The following is a 13,601-nucleotide window of genomic DNA, read 5'->3' on the forward strand; positions in this document are numbered from 1 at the left end:
ACATGCCGAACGGATGGGGGGAGCTAATTTGGACGCACGTGTTCCTCAGACAACTCTTCTCTTTAGCCATCCTGTATTTTCAGACCGCCTTGTAGATACGTACTCCCCTGCAGGCAGTGGGGGTTTTTATGGCAGCCTGTGAGGCAAAGCTGATTTGGAAAAACACCCTACCTTAAAGCTAATTTTAAAAGCCTGACTTTCAGCAAGTTCTAGAGAGTTTTGGACCCTTTCTGTGGTCTTGTTGAGGCCTTGTGGCCCTGAGAGTGAAGATCAAGGCTTGCTGACTTGAAGGACCGCCAGGGTCTGTCACAGTGAGACACGAATACTGTGCACAAGCTGACCAGCAGGACAGAAGGAAGTGCTGACAGACAGGCTGCTTGCTCACTGACAAGATGAATTCCCTTAGATGACCCCAGCCCCGGGAGTACTCCAGATTTGGGGGTTCAGTGTTAAGACGTGGTGAACGAGATGGCATTCAACCAGATACTTAACATCTGCTTTGTCCAGACACTAAGGTCGAGAGAGGTTAAGTAACCTGCCCAAGGTCACACAGCCACCATGCGATGGAGCCTGGCTTCAAATCCAGGCATCCTGGCTCCAGAGATAGTACTTGTCCAAGGGAGAATGAAAAGAAACAGGTCAATTATAATGAATGTATTATGGGATGTTCTACAGCCGTGCTCTTCACTGGAAACTTTCTGCCATGACGGACATGTACTCTATTCGTGCTGCTCAATATGGTAGCCACATGTGGCTACGGAGCCCTTGAAATGTAGTTAGAGCCACTGAAGAACTGGATTCTTTGTAGTTCTCAAATTTTAATTAAGGTAAATAGCCACATGTGGCTATTGTGTTGGACAACATAGGTGTAGAGACCTGAAGTCTAGGGAATGGGAGCTGGGGGCTCCTGAGCCAGCCTTGGGTGAGGGGGAGTTCAGGGAAGGCTTCCTGGAGGAAGAGCCAACGAAGCTGAAGCTGAAATCTGAATGAGAGCCAAGAGGTGGTGGCTGCTTCAGCAGGTCCCGAGGTGAAGGAGGGCTGGAGCAGCCAGGAAGAGGGGTTGGGAGGATCTGGGGGTGGGAGACGGACAGCAGACAGTGGAGAAAGAGCCCCACCAGTGAAGGTCCCGCAAGCCATCCTTCCGGTGTTTGGACTTGACTCTGGGGAGCCATGGAAGGGTTTTGAGCAAGGACCCTGCAGGCTTTGAGTTCAGCCTTGGGAATTGTTACGGGAAAAGAATGTCTGAGAGGGGATCAGAGGTGAAGGAGGCAGGGGAGCCCCAGAGCTGGCCGGGGTTGGACGGAATGTTCCCGAGGGACACTTTGAAGGGCTTGGAGGTTGACCCGACATGGGGGTGAGAGTGGCAGGGGAGTCGGGACGCTGCCTTCCAGAATCCCGAGTCTGGCTTTAGCAGTGCGGGCAGCAGACCTCCCTCCCTGCCTTCAGGGATTCCACATCCCTGAGCATGAGTCTTAAAGCTCTGCAGGAAGGCCCTCAAATGGGGACACGCGGAGGCCCATGTGTTTTTGCTGAGTACATATACTCCTCCACCCCCAGCCTGCCTCCCAGAGCCTGCCAAAGGAGGTCAGGAAGTGTTCCCCTGCCTCCTGCCCTGATTCCATGCTCAGCAGCTTTGGAAGCTTGCCGTTCCGATTTCCAGGGGCCCTTGCTCCCTCACTCATCACTCAGAGATCCCCGTCTCTTGGGGTTTTTTTGTTTGTTTGTTTAGCTGCCCTGGGTCTTAGTTACAGCATGCAAGATCTTTAGTTATGGCATGCAAACACTTGGTTGTAGTATTCAGGATCTAGTTCCCTGACCAAGGATCGAACCCTGGCCCCCCTGCACCGGGACCGCAGCTGATAAGTCCTGGGAGCACTGAAGATGGAGAGAAGTTTGGCCAGGGGCAGGGGGTACCCACACAGGACCCGGGAGAGTGACCCCCCTTCACCCCAGTTTGCCCGGCTTCAGCTCCAATAGCCTTGCCTCCTGCGACGTCTTGGGCAGACCTGGACGGCTGGTCACTCTAGTTCTCAGCGCAGACGTTTGGACCCGTCTCTGAGAGCAGTAGGGAGCCTGGGTGGGTTTGAGCAGGGGGCGATGCAGCATGATTTATCAGCTGGATAGGCTGATAAATAGGTTTATCAACTGGACCAGGTTCTGAGCATTTGCCCCTGATAGAAACCTCTGGCTTGTCCTTGCAGGATCAGCTGAAGCAGTGTTTCTCCAGGCGGACCCCCGAGGCCAAGGACACCGACACCCTCGTGCAGGAAACCGACAGTCAGTATGGGACGTGGCCGGACCAGCGCCAGAGCGGGGAGAGGTGAGCAGTGTGGGGCCGGACCTCTCAGGGGGAGTCAGGGCCCCCATCTGCCTCCTGATTTCTCCGTTACTAGGGAGAACCTGTTTTGTCTGTAACAGGTTGTTGTACAATAAGAGCAACCCATTCTTTTTATAAAACAGAAGTTTAGAAAGTACAAAAAAAAAAGATTTTAAAATGATATAGGAAATATCCAGAATAGGCAAATCCACAGGGACAGAGGAGACCAGATTTCCTCCTGGGCGGATGAAGATGTTCTTAAACCAGAGTGGTGATGATCACAGAGCATTAAAAAGGAAAGTGAAAGTCGCTCAGTCATGTCTGACTCTTTGCAACCTCATGGACTATACAGTCTGTGGAATTCTCCAGGCCAGAATACTGGGCCTGGGGTGGGTAGCCTTTCCTTTCTCCAGGGAATCTTCCCAACCCAGGGATCAAACCCAGGTCACCCGCATTGCAGGCAGATTCTTTACCAGCTGAGCTTCAAGGGAAGCCCACAGCATTATGAATGCACTAAATGCCCCTACTGGCAAATTTTTTTTTTTTTGGCAAATTTCATATTACATGTTTCACCACCATTAAAAAAAAAATTGCAAAGAAAATGAAAACCAACTGTAATGTCAGGACACAGGTATCACTTTCATTGGTGTTTTGGTTGTCTTTCTAGACTTTTTTTCTATGTATATATATTGTGTGTTTATAAACAGAGGAACATATTACACATACTGCTTCATAAGCTATGTCAGCATTTAGGATCATCACTATTAGTGGCGTGGAGGGCCCCTCACATGTCCGCCCGGCTGGGAGGGAATGTTGTAATGACTGTGCAGAAGCCTGAAGGTTACCCAGCATCACCTGGATTCAGGAGGCGGGCAGGCCTGAATTCCAGCTCCATTCTGGCTGGCTGTGGGGGCCTGGTTCATTTAGCTTTATTTGCAGATTTCACGAACTCCTCTTCTGTAGAAAGGGTGCGTGTGTGTGTGCTTAGTCACTCAGTTGCGTCCGACTCTGTGTGACCCCATGGAACTGTGGCCCGCCAGGCTCCTCTCTCCATGGGATTCTCCAGGCAAGAACACTGGAGTGGGTCGCCTTGGCCTCTTCCAGGGGATCTTCCCTCTCTGGGAAGGTGTATTGCAGGTGAATCCTTAACCCACTGAGCCACCTGGGAAGGCCATGTAGAAAGGGAATGATGCTTATAAAAACAGCCAAGATGTATTAAGCGGACAGGCCGAGCACTGTTGTAAGCTCTGAAGCAGAACGTCTAATTCTGCGGTCCCACCTTGCAGAGATGAAGACTGAGACTTGGGGTGGGCGGGAGGGCACCTTGTGTTCGCAGCTGGCGTCTCTCCCGGCACTTAGGCGCAGGAGGAGGAGTTCGATGCTTTGCATTTGTTCATCATACCTGTTCTTTGTTTTAAACATGCAGTTTTTCTTCTTGCCCTTGGGCGGGATCAAACGCAGTAGCAGCTTTGTGGACACCAAGGGTGGGCTTGCCATGTTCTCAGTTCAGCTTCCCCACCCGAGGGCTACAGGATCGCACGGCATCATAAAGCCAGGGAGATCTGTGTCAACCCCAGTGTGGCCACTTACTGGCCGTGTCGCTGTGTGTCTCTGTTTCCTCACCTGTGGGTATTGTGCCCAGGGATATGGCGTGTCCATGGCTCAGATGGACTCAGACCCGGATATGGGGTGTCCATGGCTGAGCTGGGCTCAGACCCAGGTCTCCCAGCTCCTTCCCCTGCTCCCTACCCCAGTCAGGAGTGGCCACACCCCTCCACTGACTTATGTCCCATAGCTGTCATCGGTACCCAAGTTGGGGGGAGGTCAGTGAAATTAGAAATGGGTGGGCTTCTCTGGTAGCTGAGCCGGTAAAGAATCTGCCGCAACACAGGAGATCATGGTTTGATTCCTGCGTCAGGAAGTTCATCTGGAGAAGGGATAGGCTGCTCACTCCAGTATTCATGGGGTTCCCTGGTGGCTCAGAGAGTAAAGAATCTGCCTGCAATACAGGAGACCTGGGTTCGATCCCTGGCTTGGGAAGATCCCCTGGAGGAGGGCATGGCAACCCACTCCAGTATCCTTGCCTGGAGAATCCCCAAGGACAGAGGAGCCTGGCGGGCTACAGTCCATTGGGTCACAGAGAGTTGGACACGACTGAGCAAGTAAACACACAAGAAAAGAAAAAGGGAAGCACAGGTTTCTAATAGTACACATGAAGGGCGTTTCGTTTTCTTTCCTAAGCTGTGATATACGGTTAGTTAATGAGCTTACTTAAATTTCACTAGAATGTTCCTGCAGGAGCACAGAACTGCGAGTCTGGAAGCCTGGGTCCTGGTTTTGCTGTCACTGTCTGACCCTGGGAGGCCCCTCTCCTCTGGGCCTCTATCTTCCCAGCTCTTACAGGGAGAAGGGGAAACCCGGCCACTGGCTTCTCCACCTGCCCCCGCCCCCGCCCCCGTGTCCTGGTATCGCTTGCCCCCTCGTGTCTCTCGGAGGTACTGCAGCTCCTCCTCCCAGAAAGGGCCCAGGCGCGGCTTTACTCCCAGCCCTGAGCAGCAGCGCCACCTGCTGCCCCGTCGGTGGTATTTCCCTCATTTTTTGTGGCTCTGCCTCAGTCCTACCCGACGCCCCAGCGTCCTGCTTATTCCAAGTAACGAAATCTGTTGAGAGCTGACAAAAAGCAGGCTGTGCTCCCTGAGAGGGACACCAGCACACCTGGGTTGACAGCTCTGCCCAAGGGTGAAGTTCGGGGGTCTTCTGGGGCCGACCCTCCGATCAGGGACGTATTGTCTGGTGTGCTGGCCCCCTCCTTCCTTAAGATGAGTCTTTCCTCTGCTCTTGACTTTGGGGTCTTTTTAAGAGAGGCGCAGGGAGCCTATTTAATTTTAATGGCTTGATTTATTTATAAATCTTCTATCTTTTGTGGTTCCAATTATCTGAGTGGTACTCGGAATACATTATCGTGGGCAGAAATTCCAGGAGGAGAGAGGGGGTCATGGACCTGGATTCTAGGGTCAGGTCTGCCCCTTTGGGCAAGCCTTTTAACGTCTTTCTGCCTTGGCTTCCTCATTTTTCGCAAGTTTAATATTTAATTTCATGAGTTAATCCTATCCTGTGGGGAGGATGAAAAGATACAGCTTTCCGCACAGGGCCTGGCGCCTAGTAGGCGCTCAGTAAATCTTTGTCGAGGAGTGAATGAATGAATGAATGAATGAAGCAGTGTAGGATATGCCCCACCTCTGCCCCACCGCGGGTGATGGCCAGTGATGGTCTATCGCCATCAGCACTGCCCGACAGAAACGCAGCACAAGCGCACACCCAGATCTGCGCATAGCTGCAGTGTTCTAGGGGCTGCATCAACACAGCAAAAGGCAAACAGGCGAAAGTAATTGTTTTAAGATTTGTTTCCCCTTTTTTTTAAGTCTTTCTTTTTCCTTTTTTTTAAAGGCCATTTTTTATAAAGTCTTGATTGAATTTGTCTCAATATCACTTCTGTGGGTTTTTTTGGGGGGGGGCATGCAGCATGCAGGATCTTAGCTCCCCAACCAGGGGTCAAACCTTCTTCACCCCTTGTACTGGAAGGCAAAGTCCTAACCACTGGACCACCAGGGAAATCCTGGCAAAATTAATTTTAACAGTATATTCTATTGAACCCAATACCCAGTGTGTGTGCTAAATCGCTTCAGTCGTGTCTGACTCTGTACAGCATTATAGACCACAGCCTGCCAGGCTCCTCTATCCATGGGATTCTCTGGACAAGAATACTGGAGTGGGTTGCTGTGCCCTTCTCCCAGGGATCTTTCCCACCCAGGGAACCAACCCATGTCTCTCATGTCTCCTGCACTGGCAGTCAGATTAGCACCAGCTGGGAAGCCCCATTGAACCCAATAGACCCTTTATAAATACTGTCCTTGTAACATGTAATCACTATAAAGTTATTAATGTGGTATTTTATTTTTTTATTTTTTTCACTCCAAGTGTTAGGAATCAGTGTGTACTCTGTACTCTTGGCCCAGCTCAGCCCTCACTCACCTCATTGCAAGGCCCCAGCGGCCACAGGTGACCCGCGGCTCCCCTCCTGGGCAGCACAGAGTTAGAGGGTCTCGAGTGGGGGAGTGGCTCCTCCCATTCCACACCTGTCCAGGTCTTCCAGAGGCACCATGGCAGCACCTGGCCGGGCCCAGGATGGTTCTCCTCACCGGGATGTCCTGTCTCTTGTTTCCTGGCATACACAGCACACCCCACATCCTGCCTTCTGGCGCGTCCCTTCCTTGACATTCAGGTCTCAGAAGCAACCTGCCTGAAATGCCTCCCTCGCTCCCTCCCATTCTCGTAGCTTGGCCCCCGAGTCCCCGTCCCCGGACAGCAGTGCCGCCTCGGCTTGGAAGCAGCCCCCCAGCAGCCGCCTGTCCTCGCTGTCCTCCCAGACGGAAGTCACCTCGGCCGGGGACCAGCATGACTGTTCCAAGGAGCAGCGGAGCACCAGCGTGGACCGGTCCAGCACAGACCTGGAATCCACTGACGGGATGGAGGGGCCGCCCCCACCGGACGCCTGCCCCGCAAAGAAAGTGGACGACTTCCCCTTTATCGATGTGAGTCGGTAGCTGGGAGCAGTGATGAAAACAGTCCTCTATCTCCGTTTGTTTTTTTTTTTATGACTCAGGATGTTCTGCACCAGTCTGAGGCTGCAAGGGGGGCCCCAGGGAAATGGAACCAGGTCCCCCTCAAGCCAGCCCCTGCGTTGCTGTGGCTCCTTCCCACTTCCTCTGAGTCTGAGAAACAGACTCTGTTTGGTGACCACCAGAGGTGCATGCTCTCCTCTTAGGGAGGGCAGATCCTTTATGATTTTCATCTTTCCCTAGCTACCGCCACCCCCGACCAGCCCGCGCACCAGACACCCTCATGGCTGGTTTGGGAAACAGCTCTGCAGACATCAACACCCTCTTCCCGCCCCCGCTGGGGAGTCTGTCACTTACCAGTTCTGGGAAATGAGTCACTGAAATTAGCTCATCATTGCTAACTTAAAAGGCCCCAGGTGACAGAATTTCTCCCAAGTGGACCTGAGAGGAAGAATCCAACTTTCACACCAGGACCTGCGCTGGCTGGGCAAAGGGACGCCCCCTGTAGGAGCAGCTCTCGGCTGTGAGCCTGGCTCAGACGCTGCTGGAACCAGGGCTGTCCGTGCCTGGGCTCCCTGAAGTCTTGCAGCCCCTCTAGGAAGGGGATACTAGTATCATTCCATTTTTACAAATAGGGACACCTCAGCTCAGAGAGGGTAAGTCCCCTGCCTGAGGTCACACAGCTAGGAATTGAACTGACCAGGAGATGAACCCCAAGCTCCCATCTCTCACTATTGTCTCCTGGGGGATCACTGAGCCACAGCTGCCCCACCTCCTTGCTGGGCTCACCAGGGTGGTCTTCTGCACCCCCTTCCAGCAGGAAAGGTGGTGATCTTGGAAACCATCACTGACCCTCCCCCTGCTTCTGCTCAGAGCATGCCGCTTGAAAACAAATGCCTGGTGTGTAGAAGGTTGCTCCACCAGCTCCCACCTGCCCCCTGAATTACTGTGGGTATAGGAAGAACCACGTTGAGAATCTCAGCTCGTGGACCCTGTGTGGAGTAAGATCTCTGTAAGGATTTAGTTAAGAGGATGTGTTCAGTTATTCATTCAACAAACAAACGTGTATTGAGCTCCCGTTAATGTCCTGCTGTAGCTCACCTGCTCGGATGATGTCACCAGGGGTGGGGGGCGGCGTTTGCATAATGTGCCAGGCACTGTGTGGGGCACGCCGGGTTCATTTGATTCTTAGAATCAGCCTACGTGGTATCCTTCATCAGGTTCCTAGGAGAATGCGGAAATGCTGGTCCACATGCCCCCTTGAATAGCGTCTTGCGCCTATCAGCGCAGCCACACACCCCTCCGGGGGGTGGTGTCTTCCCTTTATGTCTCCGGAGCTTCATCTTTTCCCTCTTCTTCCCCGCCACCCCCACAGCAAACCTCAGTGCTCGACTCAAGTGCCCTCAAGACCCGGGTGCAGCTCAGCAAGAGGAGCCGCCGCCGGGCTCCCACCGCCCACTCGCTCCGGCGCAGCCGCACCAGCGAGCCGGACGGCAGGTCCGCCTGGGAGGAGGAGGCCGACAGCGCGTGGATGTTCCGGGACTCCACGGGTACGCCCTGTCTCCTCCTCCGCGAGCTGCGCACTGGCTAGCAGGAACGAGTTAGAGTAAACCCTGGGAACAGCCTTCTGACTTTGAAGACTGCAGGACATCAGAACACAGTAACACCGGAAACCGTGATTTCTCATTATACCGAGCTGGTTAGGGGCTAAGCAGGAACACTTTTTGCGGATGCTCTGTTAACTGGGGTCCACAGGTTGCAAGGGACTGAGACACAACCTTAGGATTTCAGTGTTTCCGCTTTGATCATTATTGGAGTCACCCTTATCCTCTCTGCGGGTTTCTTGGCTGACCTTTTCATCTAGATTCTTGAGTTGAAAGACCAGTTCATTTATTACCAGTCTTTTGGGGTTTCTGATCCATTATTCACGGCTATAGGTTTTCCTCTAAGGGCTTTCTTGTCTGCATTTCATGTCAAAACGTAAGCTGAATCTTAAAGAACAGATAAGAATTAGCTAGGGAAAGGTATTCCGGATGAAAATAGCAATGAGATCAAGGGGTCAGAGATGTGGAAAGAACGTTCTGTGGGTGTGGTGAGGCTGGGGCATGTCAAGGAGTCTCTGTAAGCAGTTCAGCCTTGCCCAAGCCGGGACTAGCAGGAATCTTTCTGGAAAGGCAGGGCCAGTTCACGGAGAACAGTGTGATTCCTGGCTAGGGAGTTGGACTTGCTCTGTAGACAGACAGCTGGAATCTCAGAGCGGTGGCTGCCGTTGACTTCGGTACCCTTTCTTTGCAACAGAGGAGAAATCCCCGAGGAAAGAAGAATCAGACGAGGAGGAGAGGACCCCCAGGGCTGAGAGGACGCCCGTCAGCAGACCTCAGAGGATGCCTGTGTTTCCCGGCGTGGACCCGGCTGCACTGAAGGTACCGGACCTCGCGCCCAGAGCTGCGCGCACCACAGGCCCGTGCTTCTCACCCGCCTCCCTCCCTCCTCGCCTCTCTCCCTCCTTGCCTTGCCGGAGGCAGGGACAGGAACAGGCCCTGCTTACAGGAGGGGGCAGAGGCCCTGCAGAGGCTGTTGGGCTTTTTCTCAAATGAATTCCGGAGTTGGCACTGGGCAGACCTCACGCAGATCCCACTTTGGAAAGCCATGTGACTCTGGGCAAACTCTTCGACCTTTGACCTTTAGGCTACTCCTCTATAAAATACAGAAAGCCAGCCTCCACCTCAGAAATGCTCGTCCTGGAGCTTACGCCCGGTAGAGTCCAGAGCCCAGTGCACAGGCTGCCAGGCTGGTGGTGGTGGTGACGACCACTGTGGCTGGGGGCTGTGCCAGTGTTACCCTTTGGGACAAATGCCATCTGCCACCATCATAGCCCCGGCCCCCAAAGGAATTCTGTCTGGGCTCACCCTTCCAAGCCACCCCATTCCCTCCATGTCCTCCAAAAATGATGGCCTTTTTCTCCCACAAATCTGATGGTCAGAAACCCCACTGATTCACATTCACATGAGCGAGGAGCTTAGAAGACCTGGTCCTTGGCCATAGATGAACTCTTGTCTCCATCGCGGGGTTCTTGGGAAACTAGAGGGGTTGGAGGGGGCTGTGATGAGGACACCACTCAGAGTGGTGATGTGAGTTTCTGATGGTGGTTTGACCCCGATGGTCACGGGTGGCCTCTTGGACTACAGACCTGCCCTCCACGGTCAGGTAGGATGGGGCCCTTCCCCAGGCCAAAGGCAGCTTATAGACTTCACCCCTGTCTTCTCTCCCCAGGCTCAGCTGCACAAGAGACCAGACAGTCCCAACGAGACCCCTGGCTGGGCCCCTCAGCCCAAGACCCCCAAGTCTCCCTTCCAGCCTGGGGTGCTGGGCAGTCGCGTGCTGCCCTCCAGCATGGAGAAGGATGAGAGGTGAGAGTGTGGCTGACACGTAAAAGTTAGGGCTTATTCATGGTACTGTTATTGTCATACAAGAGCCATGATAGAGCAGGGGTTGGCCAGCTGTAGCCCACAGGTCAAATTCAGCCCACCGTCTGTGTTTGTTAATAAAGTTTTATTGGCACACAGCCATCGTGGAAGGGTTGTGTTTGTTAATAAAGTTTTATTGGCACACAGCCATCATGGAAGGGTTGTCCACAGCTGCCTTCCTTATGCAACTGCCGGCTTGACGCCTTGACACAGATAGCTTGTAACCTGCAAAGTCAGAGTTACTTACTGTCTACCTTTGTATCTGCCCTTGGTGATAGAGGAAGGCAGAAGAAGGGTTCAGAACCCAGACTTGAGGAAGGGTGTGGGAAAGGCTTCCAAGAGAAGGGATGCCCGAGCTGGGTCATGAGAGACAAAAGAGGTAGCCAGAGTCACTTGCAAAGGCCCAGAGGCCCGGTAGAACTGGGTGCTGTGGGCAGTGCATGATATTGGAGCACGGAGCGGGCTGTGGGAAGCAGAGGTCAAGAGGATGAGAGAGGGCGACAAGGCAGAGACAGAGACGGTGCCTCTCTCTCTTCTGAAAAGTATTTATTTACTTGGCTGCTCCAGGTCTTAGTTGTGGCACACGGGATCTTTAGTCCCGGCTTGTGAGCTCTAATTGGTGGCACGTGGGATCTTCGTTCCCTGACCAAGGATCAGACCCTGGCCCCTCGCGCTGGGAGCACAGGGTCTTAACCACTGGACCACCAGGGAAGTCCTGAGATAGTGCCTCTCTCTTGCTCTGGGGACGCCAGAATCACCCTGGAGTCAGCTAAGGGTGCCAGTATTTCTCGAGGGCTGGAGAGGCCCCCAGGCTAGGGGCCCCCTGGTCCTGAGCCTCCACCAGGAGGCTTGCTTGGGGGCTACTCAGACCCCTTTCTGCCCAGGGGACCTCTTCTTCCTCACAGACCCCCACCCCACCCCCAGCCAAATCACCAATGTCCCCAAGCCCTCCAGGACCGTGGGATTGGGAGCTCTCTCTGAGACCAACAGAAGTCAGGTCTTGTGTGCACTTGTGTTTGATTATAAAAGTCGTACACACTCACTGTAGGAACTGTAGAAAATATAAAATGAATATAAAGCAGGAAAGAAAACCAGCCAAGATCTGACACCACCACCGCCCACCTTCACCACCCACTCAAAGACGACCATGTGAAATCTGGGCTTTTCTGCCTCCGTGGTTTTTAAATGTAGTCAAGACCACAGCGTACACTACACACAGCTTCTTCTCCGGTTACGTGCTTCACACGATGGTTCTCCTGTGGCCATCAAAGTCTTCGTAAGTGTGATCTCTCTTTCCTTTAAAAACTTTCAAGAGTTTTTGTTTGACTTCATCGTTTTTGTTCAAATGATGTGTTCTCATGACAGCCATGCTGAGGACAAAGAAAGATACATAAAGAAGAAAGTAAAAAGTAAAACACTCAAAAGTGTTGTCATTCAAAAAAAAAAAAGTGTTGTCATTCAGATGGTGATGACTCAAGTGTATTCACTTGGGGAAAATGAACTTGTGACCTGAGAGCTTTCTGGATGTGTATTCTTCAATTTTAGAAAAAGCTGAAACAGATTGTACCTCCCCCAAATAATTATTGTTAATTATTCAGTAAACATAAGGCGTATCTAATCTATGTATATCGTACAGGCATTGTACTAGTCAGGGTTCTCCAAAGAAACATAGCCCATTAAGATGTATACACTGGAAAAGAGAGAGAAAGAGACAGAAGGATGTATTTTAAGGAACGGGCTTTCATGATTACGGAGGCTGACAAGTTCTGAAATCTGCAGGCCAGGTGGGCTGGCTGGAGACCTGGGGAAGAGCCAGTGTCGCAGTTCAAGTCCCAAAGACAGTATCTTTCCTGAGTTCCCCCTTCTTCTGGGGAGGTCGGTCTTTTTCAGCTAAAGCCTTCAGCTGATAGGATGGGGCCCACCCATGTTATGGAGAGTAATCTGCTTTATTCAGAGACCACTGGTTTAAATACTAACCTCACTAGACCATTCAGGTATGACCTAAATCAAATCCCCTATGATTATAGAGTGGAAGTGAGAAATAGATTTAAGGGCCTAGATCTGATAGATAGAGTGCCTGATGAACTATGGAATGAGGTTCGTGACATTGTATAGGAGACAGGGATCAAGACCATCCCCATGGAAAAGAAATGCAAAAAAGCAAAATGGCTGTCTGGGGAGGCCTTACAAATAGCTGTGAAAAGAAGAGAAGTGAAAAGCAAAGGAGAAAAGGAAAGATATAAGCATCTGAATGCAGAGTTCCAAAGAATAGCAAGGAGAGATAAGAAAGCCTTCCTCAGCAATCAATGCAAAGAATAGAGGAAAACAACAGAATGGGAAAGACTAGAGATCTCTTCAAGAAAATCAGAGATACCAAGGGAACATTTCATGCAAAGATGGGCTCGATAAAGGACAGAAATGGTATGGACCTAACAGAAGCAGAAGATATTAAGAAGAGATGGCAAGAATACACAGAAGAACTGTACAAAAAAGATCTTCACGACCCAGATAATCACGATGGTGTGATCACTGACCTAGAGCCAGACATCCTGGAATGTGAAGTCAAGTGGGCCTTAGAAAGCATCACTACGAACAAAGCTAGTGGAGGTGATGGAATTCCAGTTGAGCTATTCCAAATCCTGAAAGATGATGCTGTGAAAGTGCTGCATTCAATATGCCGGCAAATTTGGAAAACTCAGCAGTGGCCACAGGACTGGAAAAGGTCAGTTTTCATTCCAATCCCAAAGAAAGGCAATGCCAAAGAATGCTCAAACTACCACCCAATTGCACTCATCTCACAGGCTAGTAAAGTAATGCTCAAAATTCTCCAAGCCAGGCTTCAGCAATATGTGAACCATGAACTTCCTGATGTTCAAGCTGGTTTTAGAAAAGGCAGAGGAACCAGAGATCAAATTGCCAACATCCGCTGGATCATGGAAAAAGCAAGAGAGTTCCAGAAAAACATCTATTTCTGCTTTCTTGACTATGCCAAAGCCTTTGACTGTGTGGATCACAATAAACTGTGGAAAATTCTGAAAGAGATGGGAATACCAGACCACCTGATCTGCTTCTTGAGAAATTTGTATGCAGGTCAGGAAGCAACAGTTAGAAGTGGACATGGAACAACAGACTGGTTCCAAATAGGAAAAGGAGTACGTCAAGGCTGTATATTGTCACCCTGCTTATTTAACTTACATG

At 51.5% G+C, this 13,601-nt stretch overlaps 1 protein-coding gene across 1 annotated transcript in view; it reads left to right on the top strand.

The window, feature by feature from the left end:
- The window catches only part of KIAA1671 (KIAA1671 ortholog), a 136,995-nt gene that overhangs the window by 115,964 nt on the left and 7,430 nt on the right, over positions 1 to 13,601 (top strand). The window contains exons 8-12 of the mRNA XM_010828850.1: positions 2,202 to 2,320; positions 6,654 to 6,909; positions 8,312 to 8,486; positions 9,235 to 9,359; positions 10,210 to 10,346. Coding sequence (XP_010827152.1) covers positions 2,202 to 2,320; positions 6,654 to 6,909; positions 8,312 to 8,486; positions 9,235 to 9,359; positions 10,210 to 10,346 — 812 coding nt within the window. The remainder of the gene's footprint in view (positions 1 to 2,201; positions 2,321 to 6,653; positions 6,910 to 8,311; positions 8,487 to 9,234; positions 9,360 to 10,209; positions 10,347 to 13,601) is intronic.

Source organism: Bison bison, unplaced genomic scaffold (genome assembly GCF_000754665.1).
Source record: "Bison bison bison isolate TAMUID 2011002044 unplaced genomic scaffold, Bison_UMD1.0 scf7180017864495, whole genome shotgun sequence".
Taxonomy (NCBI): Eukaryota; Metazoa; Chordata; class Mammalia; order Artiodactyla; family Bovidae; genus Bison; species Bison bison.